Source organism: Kwoniella shandongensis, chromosome 5 (assembly GCF_008629635.2).
Source record: "Kwoniella shandongensis chromosome 5, complete sequence".
In the NCBI taxonomy this organism is placed as follows: Eukaryota; Fungi; Basidiomycota; class Tremellomycetes; order Tremellales; family Cryptococcaceae; genus Kwoniella; species Kwoniella shandongensis.
This window is the reverse complement of record NC_089291.1, coordinates 920,857-939,664: the sequence shown is the minus strand read 5'-3', so window position 1 is coordinate 939,664 and position 18,808 is coordinate 920,857. Positions and strand designations below refer to the sequence as shown.

At 48.3% G+C, this 18,808-nt stretch overlaps 6 protein-coding genes across 6 annotated transcripts; 1 reads left to right on the top strand and 5 right to left on the bottom strand.

Annotated features, from left to right (window-relative positions):
- Positions 1–186: 186 nt before the first annotated feature.
- Positions 187–1,728, bottom strand: CI109_103028 (uncharacterized protein; the record flags this gene model as incomplete). Its single annotated transcript, XM_032001413.1, has 5 exons — positions 187–220; positions 282–779; positions 847–1,237; positions 1,292–1,355; positions 1,414–1,728. The coding sequence occupies 5 exons, from the start codon at positions 1,726–1,728 to the stop codon at positions 187–189; spliced, it is 1,302 nt and encodes a 433-aa protein (XP_031864303.1).
- Positions 1,729–2,773: 1,045 nt separating this feature from the next.
- CI109_103027 (uncharacterized protein) lies at positions 2,774–3,932 on the top strand (the record flags this gene model as incomplete). Its single annotated transcript, XM_032001412.1, has 6 exons — positions 2,774–2,875; positions 2,955–3,059; positions 3,165–3,295; positions 3,354–3,435; positions 3,490–3,543; positions 3,684–3,932. 6 exons carry the CDS (start codon positions 2,774–2,776, stop codon positions 3,930–3,932), a joined length of 723 nt encoding a protein of 240 aa, XP_031864302.1.
- Positions 3,933–4,059: 127 nt separating this feature from the next.
- Positions 4,060–5,092, bottom strand: CI109_103026 (mitochondrial import inner membrane translocase subunit TIM10; the record flags this gene model as incomplete). The annotated part of the gene is made up of 5 exons (XM_032001411.1): positions 4,060–4,134; positions 4,551–4,680; positions 4,808–4,826; positions 4,902–4,961; positions 5,068–5,092. 5 exons carry the CDS (start codon positions 5,090–5,092, stop codon positions 4,060–4,062), a joined length of 309 nt encoding a protein of 102 aa, XP_031864301.1.
- Positions 5,093–5,393: 301 nt separating this feature from the next.
- On the bottom strand, positions 5,394–7,456 carry CI109_103025 (uncharacterized protein; the record flags this gene model as incomplete). The annotated part of the gene is made up of 13 exons (XM_032001410.1): positions 5,394–5,440; positions 5,513–5,548; positions 5,638–5,714; positions 5,770–5,841; positions 5,904–6,090; positions 6,221–6,367; positions 6,420–6,496; positions 6,583–6,633; positions 6,696–6,725; positions 6,803–6,911; positions 6,996–7,058; positions 7,141–7,225; positions 7,289–7,456. The coding sequence occupies 13 exons, from the start codon at positions 7,454–7,456 to the stop codon at positions 5,394–5,396; spliced, it is 1,149 nt and encodes a 382-aa protein (XP_031864300.1).
- Positions 7,457–13,639: 6,183 nt separating this feature from the next.
- Positions 13,640–14,964, bottom strand: CI109_103024 (uncharacterized protein; the record flags this gene model as incomplete). Its single annotated transcript, XM_032001408.1, has 5 exons — positions 13,640–13,702; positions 13,767–14,170; positions 14,283–14,519; positions 14,585–14,783; positions 14,851–14,964. The coding sequence occupies 5 exons, from the start codon at positions 14,962–14,964 to the stop codon at positions 13,640–13,642; spliced, it is 1,017 nt and encodes a 338-aa protein (XP_031864298.1).
- A 378-nt stretch (positions 14,965–15,342) lies between these two features.
- CI109_103023 (uncharacterized protein) lies at positions 15,343–18,311 on the bottom strand (the record flags this gene model as incomplete). The annotated part of the gene is made up of 5 exons (XM_032001407.1): positions 15,343–16,426; positions 16,482–16,629; positions 16,680–17,409; positions 17,460–17,855; positions 17,916–18,311. The coding sequence occupies 5 exons, from the start codon at positions 18,309–18,311 to the stop codon at positions 15,343–15,345; spliced, it is 2,754 nt and encodes a 917-aa protein (XP_031864297.1).
- Positions 18,312–18,808: the final 497 nt, after the last annotated feature.

Sequence of the window (18,808 nt, the reverse complement as noted above, 5' to 3'; positions counted from 1 at the left end):
CGGACCTCATATCCACAACTACAGATAGAATATACGAGCAATATGTGATCGCACTAATCGAAGATGACTAAGAGTTAAACAGATGAGTGTGACGAAGGCTCGTCCAGCGAGTCGAAAAGTGTGAATTTGAAAGATAGATCGGGTACGCGGTAAGAGGACTTCAGGTCGGATGGAAGAGATTAGGGCTTAGTAACCTCTGTATTGAGCGGCTTGGGCATATCTACATTCGCAAGCAATGTCAGTCAACGGCTCAGCCAATTGGCATCATCGTTCCAACTCACGGTCCATCCGCTCCACCAGTAGGTCGACCGAGACCGCCATATTGGTCGGCACTAGGGAAACTCAGTTCTCCGGGAAAGACAGCCTGCTGCGCATGACCGTGACCGCTACCGCTTCCGATACTAGGTCCTCGTTGCAAGTCGGCATAACCCTCAGCCATAGGTTGCTGGTCTTGTGCGGGGTAATCTCCGTACGCATGCGCTTGAGGAGGGTAGGCGTGTTGGTCGTAAGTCTGGTGTTGGTCATACTGGCCTTGTTGGGGATGTTGGTACGCTTGATCGTATTCGTATTGATCGGCATGGGGATAACCACCATCCTGGTTGTACATTCCGTAACCTGCTCCAACGCCAGCACCGACACCTGCGCCAACAGCTCCGGCAGTGAAGTCGTGCTCGGGAACACCGGGAACCTGGTGACCATCATCGAGTTGAGCGACAAGCTCCTGTCTTTGTCGACTTGCAGACGAGTTCGATGCGGTTCGCTGGAGAGTTTTCTCGAAGCTGCATGACAGTATGAGGTTAGTGAACATTTTTGGTACTCATTATTCTCGATCACGAGAGCACTCACAAGTCATCGCCCATGTTGTCGTTACGAGGGGAGAAGTCAATAGGCTTCATACGCGAGTCGAATCGGTTACTGGGCTTCAACTTCCACTTCCTGAACGCAGTCCATCCAATCGCACCAAGACCAACAACGACCGCAACGACGATGATTGCGATGAGAGCGGGCTTGCTGAGACCAGAAGATTTGGAGGACGAGTTGCTGGATGCAGCGGTGGCCGTGGCTTTGGCGGTGGTGCTTTTGGCCGGTGTGGTGACGAGGACGATGGTCGATCGAGGGGTAGTCGATGTGCCCAAAGCAGACGTAGAGGTAACCGAGATGGTCGCTGGAGCTTGTTCAGTCGTTGTAGGCGTTGTAGAAGTAGGCACAGCGACGAGAGTGGTGGATGTCGTGAGGTCTGGAAGAACGAGACGTTAGTCAAAGCTACAGGTTCAGAGTGCACGAAGCTCACCCAAGGTCGAGGTAGTGCTCGAAGTGAGGGCATTGTCTGAAGCTATTGACGAGGCCGCAGTCGACTACGCAGCCTCCGTTAGTTTGTTGTTACAGCCTGACGATACAAGGACAGGAACCCACAGTGTCCGTGTTGGAGATCACAGCTGACGAAATAGTCGTTGAGACCGCTGCAGTACTAGGCGTCGTTGAACTATCAACAGCACTGGCTGTACTGCTGGTGACAGCAGAGGTAGTAGCTGCTGTCGACTGACTCGCTTCTTCCGCAGAGATAGAAGCGAGAGTACCATTGTCGATAGCGGCGCCTGCTCTCCCAGGGAATTGGTGTATACGATTAGCGTCGACGACGGCTCGGGCGTGTTGTCGTCGTGAAGCAGGTGGGACGGGACCGTGAGCCAGAACCAGGGGCAGAAGAAGAAGGGCGGAGGAGAAATGCATGGCGAAAGAGAGAAAGCTGCGTTGAGGCTAAAAGACGAAAGGGTGAAAGGAAGGTGAAGTAGAGTGGTCAGTCAGGCTTCTTATAGGATGGTGTGGATGCGAGGTAGCATGTGATGATCCTGAAAAAGAGACGAGGTGGTGAACCAACCTTGAGAAGGAGTTGTTGTCGATAGTAGCAGGTTGTCTCGTGGAAGATGAGATCGACTGTCGTTCAAACTGCAAGGGATGAAGGTCGGAGCGGAGCGGTGTACTGATCTATTGGGTGTACCTTGGAAGGGTGCTAGGAGGGACGAGCGGTGGTGGGTGTTGAATCGAATTGATGATTGAAAGAAGGAAGGATGGAAAGGAATGTCAAAGTGGGGGATGTGTTGTTGAGTGAAGGCTGGATAGGCTTGGAAAAGTGGTCTGGTATGGAAAAGAGCGTGTTATTATTGTTGTTGTTATTGTTATCGTTATTTGCTGATGAGGATGATCAGCTGTGTGAGAAAGAGTGATGTGATGGGATCGGACGGTCTCGGTGAGTGAGTGAAGAGTAAGCAGAAATAGGTTCCAGACCTTTTCTCTCCACTGCTGTTGTCTCCACTACTGTATACAAAAAAGTATACACACGCATGGACCATCCCATCTTCCCTCTTTGTTTCATCCGACAGCACACGGATGAAAACAACTCTGGCAGCTTTGGACCCTGAAACTCACTCTCGGACGCGTAAACGTTAGTGCGTTAGTGCGTTAGTGCTAATTGACGCGCGAAGTGAGGTGAGACATATTATGTAACCTGAGATCAGCAGCATGCACATTCCTACCACGTGGGATTGACAACCGGGAATACTAATTCCTCCCCTCAAGTGGCAGATGACCAAGGTGGAGGAGGTGCAGCTGTGTTCATTCCATTCTCGACAGCGGGGTATCATCAGAATGTTGTATATGGGATCTTGTTGGCGACACCACCAGGAACGACCTGCTAGACGCCGAGATGCTGAGTCATTTTTCATAGCCTTCACAGGTGTGACCGCCAGCTGCTGCTCAGCTTCGCTTACCGAACGACATGTCGTCGAAATTACCCGGTCCATCACTCATCCAGGTGCCGAATCTCTTCTCAATCGTCGAACCGGGTGTATTCCGATGTGCCTCCCCTACTCCAGCACAGGTGAGTACCTGACTGTCACTAACGACGTCCCAGGGCGCAACGGACAGGGGGACTGATGTGAAGATGCCTGATTCGATAGATATCCTATCTTGCCACGCTGAATCTCAAGACAATCGTCTCTCTTACTTCGGAACATCCCATCAAACCGTTACTACAATTCACCCGGTCGACCGGAGTTGACTTTGTAAGTCCTCTTATACTTGATCTCCTTCCCATACTCAGCTTGACCCCCCCTTCTGTTTTTGTAGACCTAGTTCGTATCTCTCGTTGACTGTTCGTCCCCTCACAGATACACCTCGGATTGACATTATGGAGACCGCCTGGGACAGATTGGAAGCCAGTCCGAGACGAGCTCGTCAAGACCGCTCTCGAGTCATACATCTTGGACACCAGATCTCATCCTTTACTTATCATTGACCCGTGAGCCGTCGACCGTCTCAGTCGTGGTAATCTCATCAGCTGACGAACTCGGACGCAGGATCGGAGTCCATCAGACAGGATGTGTAGTAGGCGCTCTGAGAGTGATGCAGGGGTGGAACTTTGCTAGTGCTCTTGTGGAGGTGAGTGATAGATTTATAAGAATCAAAATCACATGCTGATGGAGGTGGTGTCAGTATCGGGCTCATGCGGGTAGCAAACATCGGTATGCGGATGAGCAGTATATCGAGGTGAGCTTGTTTTTGGAGTGTCTTCCTACATTCTCAAGCTGCAGCGACCTCCGCCTTGCCTTTCATCGCCCGTCATGATGGATCAGCCGCTATATAACATCTCCCATTAGACAGTAGCACATGCTGACATTCTGCTGCAGCTCTTCGACCCGGACATCATCAACCTTCCTCCACCACAACACCGTCCAACATGGTGGCACTCCCCTTCAGACGATGACGACGACGACGAAAGCGAAGGGGAAGACGAAGAATCAGAGCATGAAGAAGAACAAGCTGCAGCAAGAGAGGTGGACGGTACCATACCCGGACATGGAGAGGCGAAAGAACCTCTGATCAAGAACGACGAAGCGAGGATAAAACCTTCTGAAGGACATCTAGGCGTAGGCTAGACCCATGCACCGTTGAACCAGATTTTAGTTGAGGAGCGGTCGTGATTGATGATCATTATGGATTGATCATAACACAGTCTCCAGTATGAGGAGCGGTTTACATTGTGCATTGTGATTGTGCTACAGATTATCTGCCGAAAGTACCGGTACTTTGAGCAGCGTTGCCCATCGCTGACATCCTCTCTCCGACCTTCTTGTTGACCTGCAGGATGGGAGGAGAATGGTATCAGCGCGTTGTCTTTGAGTGCGGTCGATCTCGTTGAACCGTCGTAACATTGCTCCCTCCTTCCCTTTCCACATCCGCCTCGCCCCATCTTCCTCTCACGAACCGGCATGCAGTTGCGGGCAGACCAGGCAGCAGTTCCCTTCCATGTGCATCTCGCCTTGTCCAGCTTTTCAACTTCGGCCAGTGTGAGAGCGATTCCAACGTCAACCGATTGCCTCGATTCGCTGTCCAATCTACATCCCATCCTATCTCCGCACTAAGGCTACCCTCGACCGCTCCGCCTTCACATCCGCGTCTCACCAAGACGCAGCTCGACTCCTAGCCCTCCCGTCACCTGCCTCCGCATTGCCCAATCCGAATGATTCATACAGCTATCAAACAATCAAACTCACCTCGAAGAACTTAGCAGTGCATCTGTCAATACACACGCTCTCTCCCTTCAACAGCTCTCCCTCGACATATCGGTGGTTGTTAGGTGTGGAGGAAATACATTTGGTGTGACAAGAAGTGACGAGTCGGTTGCTAGAGTGGAGAGAAATATGTCAGTTCTGGAGCAATGTGAAGCTTGATCTCACGCAGTCCGCTACCGATTTCGGACGAAATGGTTTGGTAGGATGGGTTGTTACAGATGATGGAAGACAAGACATACAAAACATCAGTGATCATATCTACGAATAAGGTCGCAAGTCAGCGAAATCGATCGTTCTTCGTGTCACTGATGGTGCAGACACGAGACAACGTACCGAGCTCAGCCATTGCCATCTCGACCTTTGCAGGATCCACGGACCCCTCAACCGATCGGTCTGTGGTTGAACCAATACAACATTAGCTCATAATTTACCGGCGGAAGGAGTTTCGTAGGGGTATCGACTGGGAGCAAACAAGGGAAGGTGAAGGCTGTCTACGCACTGTTACCGCCGAATAAGAAACTCATTTTTAACAGTCGATTTCAGTGTTGTTATACGTATCAAGTGGAGAAATATGGATATCAATCCAGAGATGTGATGTATAGCTTTACGAGCGAGTGCATCACCGTCACGACGACGGCAAAGTCGAATTCCGTGAAAATATCGATTGTCAGGTGGAGGACGATTGAGGGGCAAGTTTATTTGGTCCCTCACGATAACAATCGAGAAAACAACTTGCACCATAACAATTGGATTTCATTGCATGCATCACACATGATTGTTCACTCTGTTCTTTCCTTCCCACTTTTCCATAATGGCATGCTACAATCACATAGAGATGATCCCCTTTGCCCTCAGCTCTTCACCATTGTCCGCTTTGTCATTTGAACAATTCCATATCAGCTTTGACTGGGCAATCAAGCAATTGCTGCACTAAGTGAACTCACCAGTAGTCCAGGTGTAGCCAAGAGACTTGTAAAGCTCTACTTGTGGGACAAGATAAGAGTGATGAGTGATCAGCTAAGGCACCTAGGTTGCATAGTATCTAGTCAAGTGTAGGAAAGTGACCTACCCAGCTTGTGTCTATGATCATGCCCATCAGGTGATTCACCGTCCAAAAGACAATCATCACATTTCTTTGGCACATCACTTCCGTTCCAAAATGTCAGCAGATCAGTATGATCACCATGTCCAAATGACTCACTTGTAGGTGAAGATGAATTTGGATTCTTGTTCCTCCAATTTCCAAGGTATTTCAAAATCACCTGTATCATACCTGACCAATCACACATATCAGTCCACTGCCAAGGCTGAAATCTGAACTCTCATCTGACTGACATGATCTCCTTCCCGTCCCATTCCCACAGATCACCTTGGGTGGAGTAGAACCCAATTGAATTGATTGGACATTCAGGTGATACTGCCCAGTCTAACATATCCCTCAGTGGTCCATTGGGATTTCTACATCCAATTTCTAGACCAAGTGTGTAAGGTCTGTGTGCCCATGCTTTGCAAGTCTCAAGTGCTGATAAGGGGTTGCATCTAGAATGTCAGCTATTTCCTACACTCCCACAACTTTTGACATAATCAAGAGATCATTGTCTGAAGATATGTCAAAAAGAAATATTGGTCTTAGATGGCATGAGGGTACTTACCATTCTTCAACTTGGCTGCTGAGGCAGGTCTGAAAACAGGGATATAAGCAGGTTTCCCATGTACCATAGCATCCTGCCACCATTCCTCCTTCTCAAGATCTTCAGGAGAAGAATACATGGAGATTGGCAACTTCCATACTGCCCATTCTGTTTTAAGGCAAATTAGCAGTGTACTGGGAGGGTTAGAGGGATGGTTCACCTATTGCTGGAACACCGGAAGCACTGGTGCGGGTCTTGGTGATCTCATACATGATTGGCAGGGCAGCTTTGTCCTTACTGTGAGGTGATTGGGCATTTCATCAGACCTCCCACAGTACTTGGTGACATAACCTCCATGTGTGGGGAGGTGTTAGTTCACTCACATGTCCAGGAACAGCACCAAGTTCAGACCTTCTTCTTTGATAAAGTCCAACCTACAGTCATTGTCAGTCAAGGAAAAAGCCAGAGCCACAGTCCAGTCATATGTAACACTCACATGGCTTCATAAGTCAGAACACCCTCCTCTCTGTAGCACCCATTAGCATCATTTTCAACCGGACACTCTTTCCTCTGTAGGATCAAGGTGAATGGAATGAACCTCACACAATGTGACCATGTTCTTCCTTCACCTTGAGATGTTCCATAACACCATGCCAAGGGGTATCAGACAGCTTTGGATTGTACCCCTTGCCAGTGAACGGTGACCAAATATCTGGAATCACCACGCACAATTGTCTTAATCAGTTCTATTCATTCTGACACTTTTCTGTGCTGATTAGGACATCTTCATACTGACCAGTTCTGGCCATGTGCTCTGCAATATTTGTCACCCTTCCCAGATGTGTGTCCCTGAAGAGCACTGTACGACATCATATCAGCTTCTCATTCAGATCATCACTTCCAACATCAAGCTCAAAGCCTGCAATCAAGTGATAACCTACCTGGGACCTTGTCAGCTGTCAACCTGATATCAATCTCCACACAGACAAATCCTGCCTCTGCAGCTTTACGCAAAGCAGCTTTGCTCTAACCCAAGTATATCAGTTCCAATGTTCTGATTGTAAGTAGTAGGGGCTGACAAAGACTCACATTCTCAGGTACACCACCATATCTGTAGCCTCTATGAGCAGCAAGCATGAATGATCCTGGTTGTGGGTACTTGATGAGCTGTATGAGCTTCCTCACATCATGGCCAGGCTCATTGGTGGGGGTTTGTTCCTGAGGTGAGGAATTTGGCTGGTCAAAGATGAAAGGCATTGTAGAAGCTTGCTGTTAGGTAGGCTGGACTGTGAAGCCAATTGACAGATGACAAGCTCTGACTTGGTGTGGGTATCATTTGTATCCAGATAGGGAGCATCATACATATATATGTATCTACACATAGTATCAAGAAACACCATCAGTATACATGACATTTGGCATCTTTTAAACGTATGAACATATGAAGTCAAAGGATGGCATATGACCTCCTTTGCCTGGTAGGGGATAACTTTTCAAGGGAAGGACCTCACTTTCATACATGTTCCAGGCCATCCTGAGGGACTTTCCCCTGACCCTAACATGAAAGGAAAGTGTAACAGATGACTACAAAGGAATGAGTATTGTTCAATGTTGTGAAACAGGTCACTTGACGTAGAAAAGGACAACATTATCTGACCTCTTGTTTATCCTGATGTTCTAGTTATGAATTTATTTCCCATTGATCATGTTCAGCAAGGTCGCTACTTTGTTCAGTGAGTCAAATCCTTTCAAGCTATGGCATCAGCCATAGGCCCACTAGCATTTATTTTGGTAATTCCTGTTGCTGTGACAGCTGACCCACTACCCCTAGCCTTGTCATTGCTCACCACCACAGTTTGGGGTGCTCCACCACCCAAAGTGCCTGCAATGATAACAAGATCACAGCCAGACCTCATGGGTCCTGAAGGTCCGGTCGGAGCTGATATCTCCCTAAGTGAGTGTTATGTGCAGTGCATACACAGCAACCACAAAGTCAATACTAACTCAAACATGATAGCTAGCGGGCCTGGTGACTGGATAGCAGCAGCCTTTTTTTCTTTGACCCAATTGGATTTCCACAGCAACCAGCTCAAAGAGCGTATCACGTTTGATGCCTCAACACAGACAGCTAACATCACTTTCCAACGGGAGGTGGACAATCAATCATGCAGATTCTACAATGAGACACATAGTGTCACATATGATGATACGAAGTCACTCCTGTTCAATTCTGGAGATTACTGGTAAGTGTTCATGATGGATTGTAGCTCTTCCACTTTGATGGCCTGACTCTTTGTTCTGACCTTGATATGCTGGACACAGGTGGCCAAATGCAGTGGTCAAAGCTGCACTGCAGATGGGTGGCTACTCAGGAGTTGAAGATAACAAGTTATCCCTTGGTGACCCCGCATCTGTGTTTGGGTGGTTTGGTTTACCATCTGTAACATATGGGACTTCAGACTTCACAGAAGATCTCTTGCGTGAGTCACACCTCTAGCCTTGACACACATACAATGTCGCTGATACTGTGCTTTGACCCGCTTCTATTTGTTGTGGAGATAGGCACATGGCTTGCTTATAACACAAGCAGGACAGCTGTAGTCATTCACACCAAGGAAGATGGGGGTCACTTCTTGGATCCATATCATTCTTATTCCTTGATGCAAGCTCCAAGCAGTTCAGACATGGCGTGAGTCACACTATCCAGCCCTGCAAGGGCTTTTCTGGGTGTTTCAATCACTACTGATACTGTCTGCACGTATGTCAGGGTTGCACTGCATGATCCTTGTGCTGAGGTGGATGATGTACCTGGATTTTACAATTTTAACGATGTTTTTGGCCACATAGACCAAGTCAGCCTTGGCTTTTAGCATTTTCATCCAGTTTCATTTGTGCAGTCAGATCTTATAGATGATTACCATTTCCTCAATTATGTATACACTTGACCAGGACTTTACTCGGAATCCCAATCAAGCAACGCAAGCTCATCTTGAACCAGATGGATTGATTGAAGTGTGATGGTAAACTGGTTAGATTATAGGAGGATATTGTGAGACAGCCGATACAGGCTTGGAGGAACTGCAAACAGCTGAAGAGGATGAGGAGGCAAGAGCAAGCTAAGAAAGGATAGCAGTTAGACAACAAGTCTTTGTGACAGACTTTGCGGTTTGGATGAATAAAATGTACATGACATAATCAAAGTTTGACATCACTGTGGTCTCATGGACTCACAACAGTGAGCAAGCAACATTAACATACAATGACGTAGATGGAAACAGTTGCTTTGAGCAAGAGTCCTTGATTCAGAGACCTGTCTGACATGTTCTCTCCCTTGTTGTTGTTGTCATTGAGAGGTGACCTTCCATTCATCCATGTCTCACAGATAAGTGTGCTGTCCAGTTGTGTTTTGAACACAGGGTAAAAGAGAATGTCTCAATGCCTTTTTCTTGTGGTACTGTATTGATACAACACCTAACCAGACCAGTGAGTTCCTTGTAATACTACCTCATTTGAGGTCTTCTGCACTATCCCATGTACCCATGAGATCTCATCTGTTTTCTAACAGTTCTGCACAGGCAGCATTCCCTTCAACATTTGCATTCAGAACAACCAACAATCAGCCCCAATTCAACACACAACCTTCAATGCACAAAGCCTGTGGGCCAGACTTGCATACACCAACATCAAAGTCTCCAGTTATCACACATTTATCCAGTACACAGTGAGCCTGATCTTACTCTGATGACCAGGTGTCAGAGGCGGGTATGTCGACGAGCGTTAGCGGGGAATACGGGTTACGAATAGCACAAAGTCCTGTGCCGAATTGTACGAGTCAAGTACCGAATGTACGAGACTTGAGGTTGACTAACAGATCGCTGTACTGGTACCGCAGTAGAGTGAACTAGACAGAGGAATATACATTCGTCACAGGAATATCTATGTATGAGTCTTGTGCTCATGTATATAAGTACCAATGATGCTACAAGAACCGTGGGAACAATTAGTCAGTCGAATCGGACATCTCCTACGACGGCTGTTGCCGGACCGACTCCGAACTGGTTCCTGATGGATAATGAGTCGAACTATTCGGCGGCCAAATCGAGGTGTCACAACATGAGTCGTTCATTCAGTTGTACTGGGTCGTGACAGGGACATATACAGACACTGGAGTCATGTGCAGACACATTGGGACACTTTGTCAAACATCCAGTTCCCTCAGGAGCTAGCTTTACCATTCCTTTGTGCACCTGTCCATCAGGAGGTTCAGTCATAAGGATGAACACAAAGGAGCGTGTTAAAGGATTGATGGCCGCAACCAGTGATAGTCAATGGGGACATGGGTATCCATACAATGCTGAGCTGCTATCTATCCTCCAAAAGATACTTTTATATTGATCACACTGTGTAGAATCTAAGGATGTTGTTGGACAAATCTAAACTGACTGGTAAGTAGTGTCTTATTGAGGATCTAGACATATTTTCTCAGGTTGATCTGTGCTAAATCACTCTTCCCCCCAGCATTGCTCATTGCCACCCTTACTGCTAGGGCTGCTCCTCTGGAAGGTACCTTTAGCAGGGTCGAGCGTGGCCAGCCAGCACTCATGGGCCCCACTGGCTCACAAGGCGAGGATGTGAAGTTGCGTGAGTGATCATTCAGGCTCCCTTCAGTGATGTCCTGTTAACCATCTCTGACTGACATCAAACATGTAGAGAGTGGAGATGGAGACTGGTTGGCTGCAGCTATATATTCATCCTCGCTTGTCACACTCAAGAATGGTCATATGCTCCTTTCTGATAAAGTCAAAGCAGGACCAGCAGACAATAAGGCAACAATTGTGACAACTCTGACATATGGTGCAGTTGAAGAAAAGGTGGTCCGTTATAATGACTCTGCAGTGTTTCTGTTTGATGCAGGCGAGTATTGGTGAGTACCAACTACCCTTGCAATTGTGCAAGAAGCCTCGATGCTGGGCAGAAAACTGAAACCTGCTTGCAATTTAGGTGGCCAAACGCAGTTGTTGAGGCTATTCAAGCCACTCGAGGAAGTGATATCCTTGGTGATCCTAAACTGTCACCTGGCAACTCGCAGTATGCGTTTGAGCGCCTTGGTCTGTACTCGGACACTGTAGTGACCCCCACTGACGAGCAGCTTGGTGAGTGACAGTTTTGAATACATTGATTTTTCTGACCTGCCATGCTTCCAATTCATGCTATTAGAAACCTACTTCTCTCAGAATACAACCGCAATACCTATTGTGATCCACACTCAAAGTGACGGCGGGGTGTTGAAAGCATCCCACTCCTATTCAGTGCTTGGGGCAACAAAAGCCAAGAAAACAACTGGGGAGGAGTACATGCAGTGAGTCTTCTTCTGTACATCTGAAAATTCTCCCTGGCTCTTATTATAATCTGCAGTGTTGCTGACCAATCAAGAAATATAGAGTGAAGCTGCGGGATCCATGTGACTGGCTTGTTAACCATGAGCTTGAAGATATCAAGGGTCACATTGACTGGCTCAGTTATGGGTGTGAAGATGGCTGTAAGATTGAGTAGAGATAAACGAACAGCACATATACAATCGTGAATCATGTATACCACAATGCTTGTAAGTCTAGCCAGTATACAGTTCAGGAGGATGTCACACACTCCAAGAATACCCACAACTGCTCATACAGTGATTCAACAAACTCAGGCATATATTAGAGTACAAGTCTGAAGCCATCTAATCAGACATCTCGTTTACACCTTCCAAGAGCTACTTGTACACCCTTGATGAGTTTGTTGTCCTTACCTTTCATGGTGTCCTTTGAGGAACTTAACAGCCAAGACATGAGGGAAGGAGCCTTGAAGCAATGTCATACCAAGTATGTGTCCTGCTGGTGCCAGGCTGGGTACACTGTAGGATATTCAAGCTGCCAACTCCTACCTCTTTGTTAAAATGCAATGCCTAGTCAGTGGCCAACTACGCTATCCAAGCAACGCATCACACTAAAAGGTCACGCTGATTGGGATTCTGCTGGCCCTCCCGGTTCTAAGTATATATACCTGAGGATGCTGGTCTTGATAGTTGTCATTCATGACACTCTTGGCCTTGATCAAAGGAACAGCAAAACATCTGAGATGCACATAAAAACTACTACTTTGCTTGGTGTGTCAACCTTTAATTCTCATCACACCCTTGTGTGGTAGCTGACTGGTCCAATCATGTTCAGGATTGCTTGCGTCCACCATGACAGCATGGAGTGCTCCATCGAGTGGTATGTTAACCAACAGGTTTCTCTTAGCCCAAACTGATAGGACCTAATGAAACCCAATCTGTTGGCATCAAGCCAGGTCAGTCATTCTCCACTACTCAATCCCTTGCTCATACAAGCAGTGTCATGATAATAATCATAACACAGATGCTGGTGCAAGTGCAGGAGGAAATTTGATTGCTGCTGTGTTGTACTCTATGACATTGATCAAAGGGGAGAACTACACTCAATGAGCACATCTCCTATGGTCCTTCTGAGGGTTTTGCCAATATCAACACAGGGCAGCTCAACCCAAGGAGAAATGCAACAGGAAAGGATGATGAAGATAACCAGAGTGCTGATGAGATAGTGTATAAGACAACATCCTACAATATCTCATATGATGATTGCAAGAACCTCTCATTCAATTCTGGTGATTATTGGTATGTCCCATTAATCACTGAAATCCAGTCACCTTCTTGGAACACAACAAGCTGACTGTTTGTCTGCTCCAGGTGGTCAAATGCCAAATGCATTTGCCAAAGTTGTGTCTGATATGGGTATTCAGATAGGCAATGATAATTCTGAGTGGCCAACGTGGTTTTGTTGGTCTGGGGTATATCAAGATTTGCGAGTAGGCGAAGCATCTCCAGCTGAGTAGTGTACTCTCGGAGGGAACGTGATTGCGGACGAGCGCCACGGCTAGAAATGTTGGGCTGACGAGGGGGTGACTTGCATCACAGGAATATCTTTCCCAAGACCCATCGGTGCAGCCGGTAATCATCGGAGGGAGGCAGTGGTAGACTCCTGGAGCCATCTCACGCCTACTCCCTGGTTGGCCGCACCGACACGGAGTGAGTCGGATTGTAGATTATACAATTTAACAGCATTCTACTGAGTCTCCATTCCTGGTTCGGTCGAGCAATGTTCTTCTGCGTCACGCTGACTCGACGATTGGTACCTACGCAATCGATGACATTAAGGGTGATATCGATTTTGTCCAATACGGAGACTCGCCATACACTCAGATCGTCTTCAACCAGACGGTGACCTTCTCGGATGGAGGTTATCTGCCACCAGGTTTAAACCTTTAGGTTACATGCATGCTTCTGTGTCCCTCTGTTCCTTTCCTTCCTGCCGCGATGGTTATGTTCTATATACTTGCAGCACCGCAAATCCCACGTCGTACCCTTGAGAGGATCTTCGTTTAGGCTGGGCTGTTTCCTTTGATGATCTTGCTCTCCTTTCTCAAAGCGTAACCGGTCCATGACTACGATCGAGAAATCATTTAGCCAATACCGTCTTACCGCCACGTAAGCGCCTCGCTTACTCACCTCGTCATAAAGAGCAGTCTTCAAGGCTTTACCCTCCTTCTCCTTTATCAGCTCATTCGCGAGCCATCCAATCGCTGCCGTCATCCCACTTCCACAGCTGAACACGACCGGTCGACCGTCTTTCTGAATCTCTTCAAACTTGTCTTCTCCACCGAGAGCCTTGGCAAGGACTTCCTTAAGTTCCGGGACGGACTTGTAAGATGAGAAAGGTTTCTTGTCTGAGGCAGGATCGATATACGCGACGAAAGGTGCCGGGAGAGAGTGAGGAATATGGCCGGACGAGAGTCCTTGTCGAGGTTCTGGAGCTTCACTGGTATATCTCGCAAGGGGTCGGTGGTCAAGAACTATCTCAGCGCTGGGGTCGGACAGGTCCTTCTCGCTGTTGGCGACGATCTCCTCGTATGCTATAAGATGTTGGATTCAGCATTGATCGTCCGACAACGTGTACAGTATCTTGTTCAGCTTGGATCCACCAGTGTAGGATGAAGGGTTGAACATGGACCTGAAACCACTCACATCTCACCCATTCCTTCTTCGGCTGCGCGGGGGCTTTGTACTCGCTCTCGCCTTGATCGCCCACCTCGCCCATCTCCACTTCTCCTCCCTCAGCGATGTACGCCGGCAAACCGCCATCGAGCACTGAGACCTTGTCGTGACCGAAAGCTTTGAACGTGTATGCGGCTCGAGGACTGGAGAAGACGCCGACGGTGTCGTACAGGATGACGTGAGTTTCATCTCTGATCCCGAGCTTTTCTGCAAACAGTCACTACATCAGCATCACCCCTTCACAATCGATGACAATCTTGATTAGTACTCACGACATTCTTCTGCGAACCTCTTCCCTGTAGGCAGCATATGTGTCAAACTCAACGGGTTCTTATCAATTTCAAGTTCGGCAACTTCATCGAGGTCGAATCGTCGTGCACCAGGGATACGAGGACCAGACAGATACTCGGCCACTGCTGATCGAGTAGAGTTGGGCATGTGCCATGATACGTCCAAGGGCAAGGTGGTGGTCTGATAAGAGGAATCACATCATGATATGAGTGGACGGTGTCGCGGTGCATAGAACGCTTTGACACACCTTTGGAAGTTCGTTGTACTGTTTTGCTGTGATCAATAATGGAACTCGACGCGGGGCCGAAGTCGACATTGCTCGTCGAGCCAAATTGAATGTGTTGATAGGTGGGAAACGCATCTTGGGAAGTCGTCACGCTAGAGTTGATGAGGAGAGAGGACGAATGCAAGTTGACTGAGAAATGGATATCAGAAGGGGAATGATGAGGTTAATTATAACGACTTAAAAGACAACAAGTTGATTGCGATCGGTGACCGGGTGGCCCGGTTATTCGGCGTCACGTCATCAGAAGACAGGTCCCCGCGTTGACTTATCGGTAAATAGCTTCTCAGCCTGAAACACAAGGGAATGCGGTATTGCCAGGGTCTATCACTTTGAGACTTACACCGCGGCATGCATTGGCGCTATTGTTCATCAGACAGGCGACTCAATTCTGCATCAGACTTGGTATCTACATGCATGGTATATGACCGGTCTTTCTCCCTCTGGATATCACGATCAGAACATCCCTCTGACTCTTCCTTCGCCCTGGATCGGTCCCACCCTGACCCATCTCACCTTCCCTCCGCCTTCTACCACTTCGTCTGCTTCACCCTCTTCTTCACCCCGTTCCACTGCTTCTCTCAGAATCTTGACCAAACCTCTCGATTCGAAAGCCGGGATCTCCTCCGTCTTCGTTCCCACTGTCACGTGGAGGTATGTCCTCGTTTCCTGAGGTAAGACCGCCTCGAGATCGGGAACGGTCTCCCCTACCTCTGCTTTGTCAACCTCGCGAGGAAGAGGTCTGAAGTGACCCAGAGCAAGCGTCATCACCCTATCGTCCCATGCCAGATGGGTCATGTTGAACTCGTATATCGGAGAGTATTTTGTCTCCGCAAGCGCCTTACACGTCTCCCAGAGGATCTGGTGCGGGCCCAGCGGGGCTCCCTCGCCCAGCGCTTCGATCTCTGTCTGGACATTCTTCTCGTGCGAAAGCGTAACATGCGGTTTTGTAGTGACACGAGTCTTCGCTTTTAGGTCGTCAAAGAAGGCTTGCGCCGATTCCTTAGCGGGATGATCGACCGTTGAAAGCGCGTGTTCAACGATGTCCGTGAGGTCGATTTCGGGTGCTAGACCAAAGTATCGGATGGGTTTACCGACTTTTGCCACTTGATGATATGGCGTAGTGACCTTGTAATCTGCTGCCGCATTCAAGGCTTCATCTATAGCTTGCTCCGTCGGTCGTTCGATAGCTAACGTCTGGACAAGACCATCGACGATCTTGCCTAGCGCTTCTCGAGGTGTATCAACTACCTTCACATCTATGAAAGAGTCGAATAGTGCCGGATCTGGAGAAGTGAAGTTTCGGAGGAATTGCCCGACAACATGCTCGTGCTCGGCTTCCATGGTCGGGTCGGGTCGAAGAGTTTGATGATTGTCTCCTCGAGCTACGACTCGCTCGGAGCAGACTCGAAGAAGACGGTGATACGGCTGAGAAGGAATATCCCAGACTATACCGACGAGGCGGAGGTTGTAGTCTTTGAGTTGTTTATCGTTGGCGAGATTCGAAAGCTCGTCATAGTGCTTGTTGATATGGTTGTTGCTGAGTGACAAACAATCAGTGAACGATCTGGCATGAAACGGGGCGTGCAGCTCACCGATCCGCATACACTACGTCCTCCTTTTTCAGGAGCGCAGTGATGTTCTTCAGGAAGGTTGGAGCGGTCCGTTTAGTGGTAACATCATCACTCTGAGTGTGTCCGAACCCGAACAACTTGGAGAGGGCAACGCCAATAAGAGTCTTGCCTGCGAGCCACTGTCAGTGCACCCCTTTCGCTGAAGTAGGGAATACTTACCACAGCCAGGCACAGCAACTGGTACCAACAACCACTTCTTCGGTAACCCTTCCTTATCTCTCACTTGCTGCACTTTTCCTAACACCTTCTTCCCCTTTCCAGCCCTTGCTTCGTCCCAAGTTATCTTCCCATCGCCTTCCGTCCAAGCTAAGAATCGTTCTCTGACTCTTACGACACCCTTGTCATAGTTGTCGAACAGCTCCGGTTCTCTCTGCATCATCTGTCCGCACCACTCCGCGTAGACACCCACTTCGGGCCGCTTCGTCTTCGATCTGACCTTCTTCCACACCTGCGCCTCAGTTTCGGGATGAGGTTTCTCTAATAACGGCAGCATGACCCTTGTAATCTCCCTCCATTGTCGGTATAGCAGGTATGGTTCGTCGAACTTGACTTTGAAGAAGAATGGTGCGCCTGGTCGATAAGGTGGTTTGCCGTCTGCAACCTTACCTCCAAGATCTTTCACTGTGCATCGAACAACGAATCCCTCAATCATGTCGCCCTCCCATGATCCAGTCCTGGAAACTTCATCGGTGAAAGATTTCACCTCGTCTAAAGTTTGAAGCTCGACGTATTTGGTTTCTATGAATCCGAATTCTTTGGCGAAGGCAGTCACCTCAACGGGAGTGGCGGTGGAGAAATGAGGTGTGTTGTGATTGAGACCGTGCAAGTGAAGACCGGTCCAGTGAGCAGGGGTAGCAATGACATGTTCTTCGAAAGAATCGTCACATAGCTAGATATGCGTTGTCAGTGAATTGAGTATGGTTTAAGACATGAGCATACCTCGAGAACCGCCGTCATGTTTCCGTCCCACAATCGCTTCGCGAGCTCTGCCTCTGTCTTTCCGGTCGAAGCCAACGTTTTTCTAACCCACTCTCGACCCACTTCTGCATGAGCTCGCGCCTCCTCGTGCTCTTGCTTATCATTGGACTTGTCTTTGCCATCAATCTTCTCGTTTCCCTTCTTCCCTTTATCGCCATTTTTCAAGGACAGGTCCGCAATTCCGTTTGCAGCTTGGGCTACCGCGTCCGGAGTGTCAGACTCAATGGTCGTACCAAGAGAATGCTTCGAAGCGACCACAAGATGTGTAGGGGACAAAGCGGATATGAGAATAAGGCAGCCGTTGGATTTGAGGGTGAGATGGTAAGGTGGTTGTGTATGGACTTGCATTTTCGACCACTATATTGAGTAGAGGTCAGCTTAGACAAAGCAGTCTTAAAGTTCATGTGATTGACTCACGTTTGTCCATTCCACCTCATCTATATTGAAGAACTTGTCATATCCTCTCGCTACTATCCGATCTTTTGGCCTTCCTTCATTCTCTCCGCTGTGGGTGATCTCAGCCGGTAAAGGATCGTCTTCCTCAATCTCCTCTGTGAACAGCCCTCTAGCAAGAGTAGGAAATGGATTGGAAGCGTTGAAGTACATGTGCTCTGTCATCTTCCAGCTTGTGATCTTCCTCGTACGAAGCTTCGAAGAGGAAGCCGCGGCATTGCTGCTTTCGCCATTGTTGGCGTATACAGAAGGAGGGTAGAAATGGACAGTCGCTCGGACAGCTTTAGGATTTGTTACCCGAAGGTCTCGGAGGGAGGTGAGAAGAGCGGGTACCGAGTCGGGATGTTTGTCTGCCGCCATGATGGTATATGTGTGTTCGGCAGCGCACAGCTGTAGTGATACCACAAGATGAGCGAGATATGAAACTTCTGAATGTTGCTGAAACCTCTTACCTCTTACCTTAGGCGAGGATGTTGATGGAGATCGAGGTGCTGTCCGAGGGGGTACTAAAGCAGGTTATTTTTGGTTCCGTTCCCACCTTGTGTGGGTGAGGTCCGTGCGGTTGCGTTGTGTTGCGTGCGTAGGTACGATGCGTCAGACCGAACCGGACTCAGTCTCATCTAGACAGTTGATTGCATGTCTGCATTGTCCCCATCTCACTTCCCTATCCCTTTTACCCTTTTGATTCCTTTCCTTCCTCTCTTCCTCCTATCCTTCCCCCTTCTCACACATATCAGCTCACTCCCATGAGGTGCTACAACCTTTCATATCACTTCATGAGCGTAAGCTTGTAATTTCCCACCATCGACCCCAAAGACAAACCTCGTCCTTTCTTCTCCTCGCCTGAACGCACCATA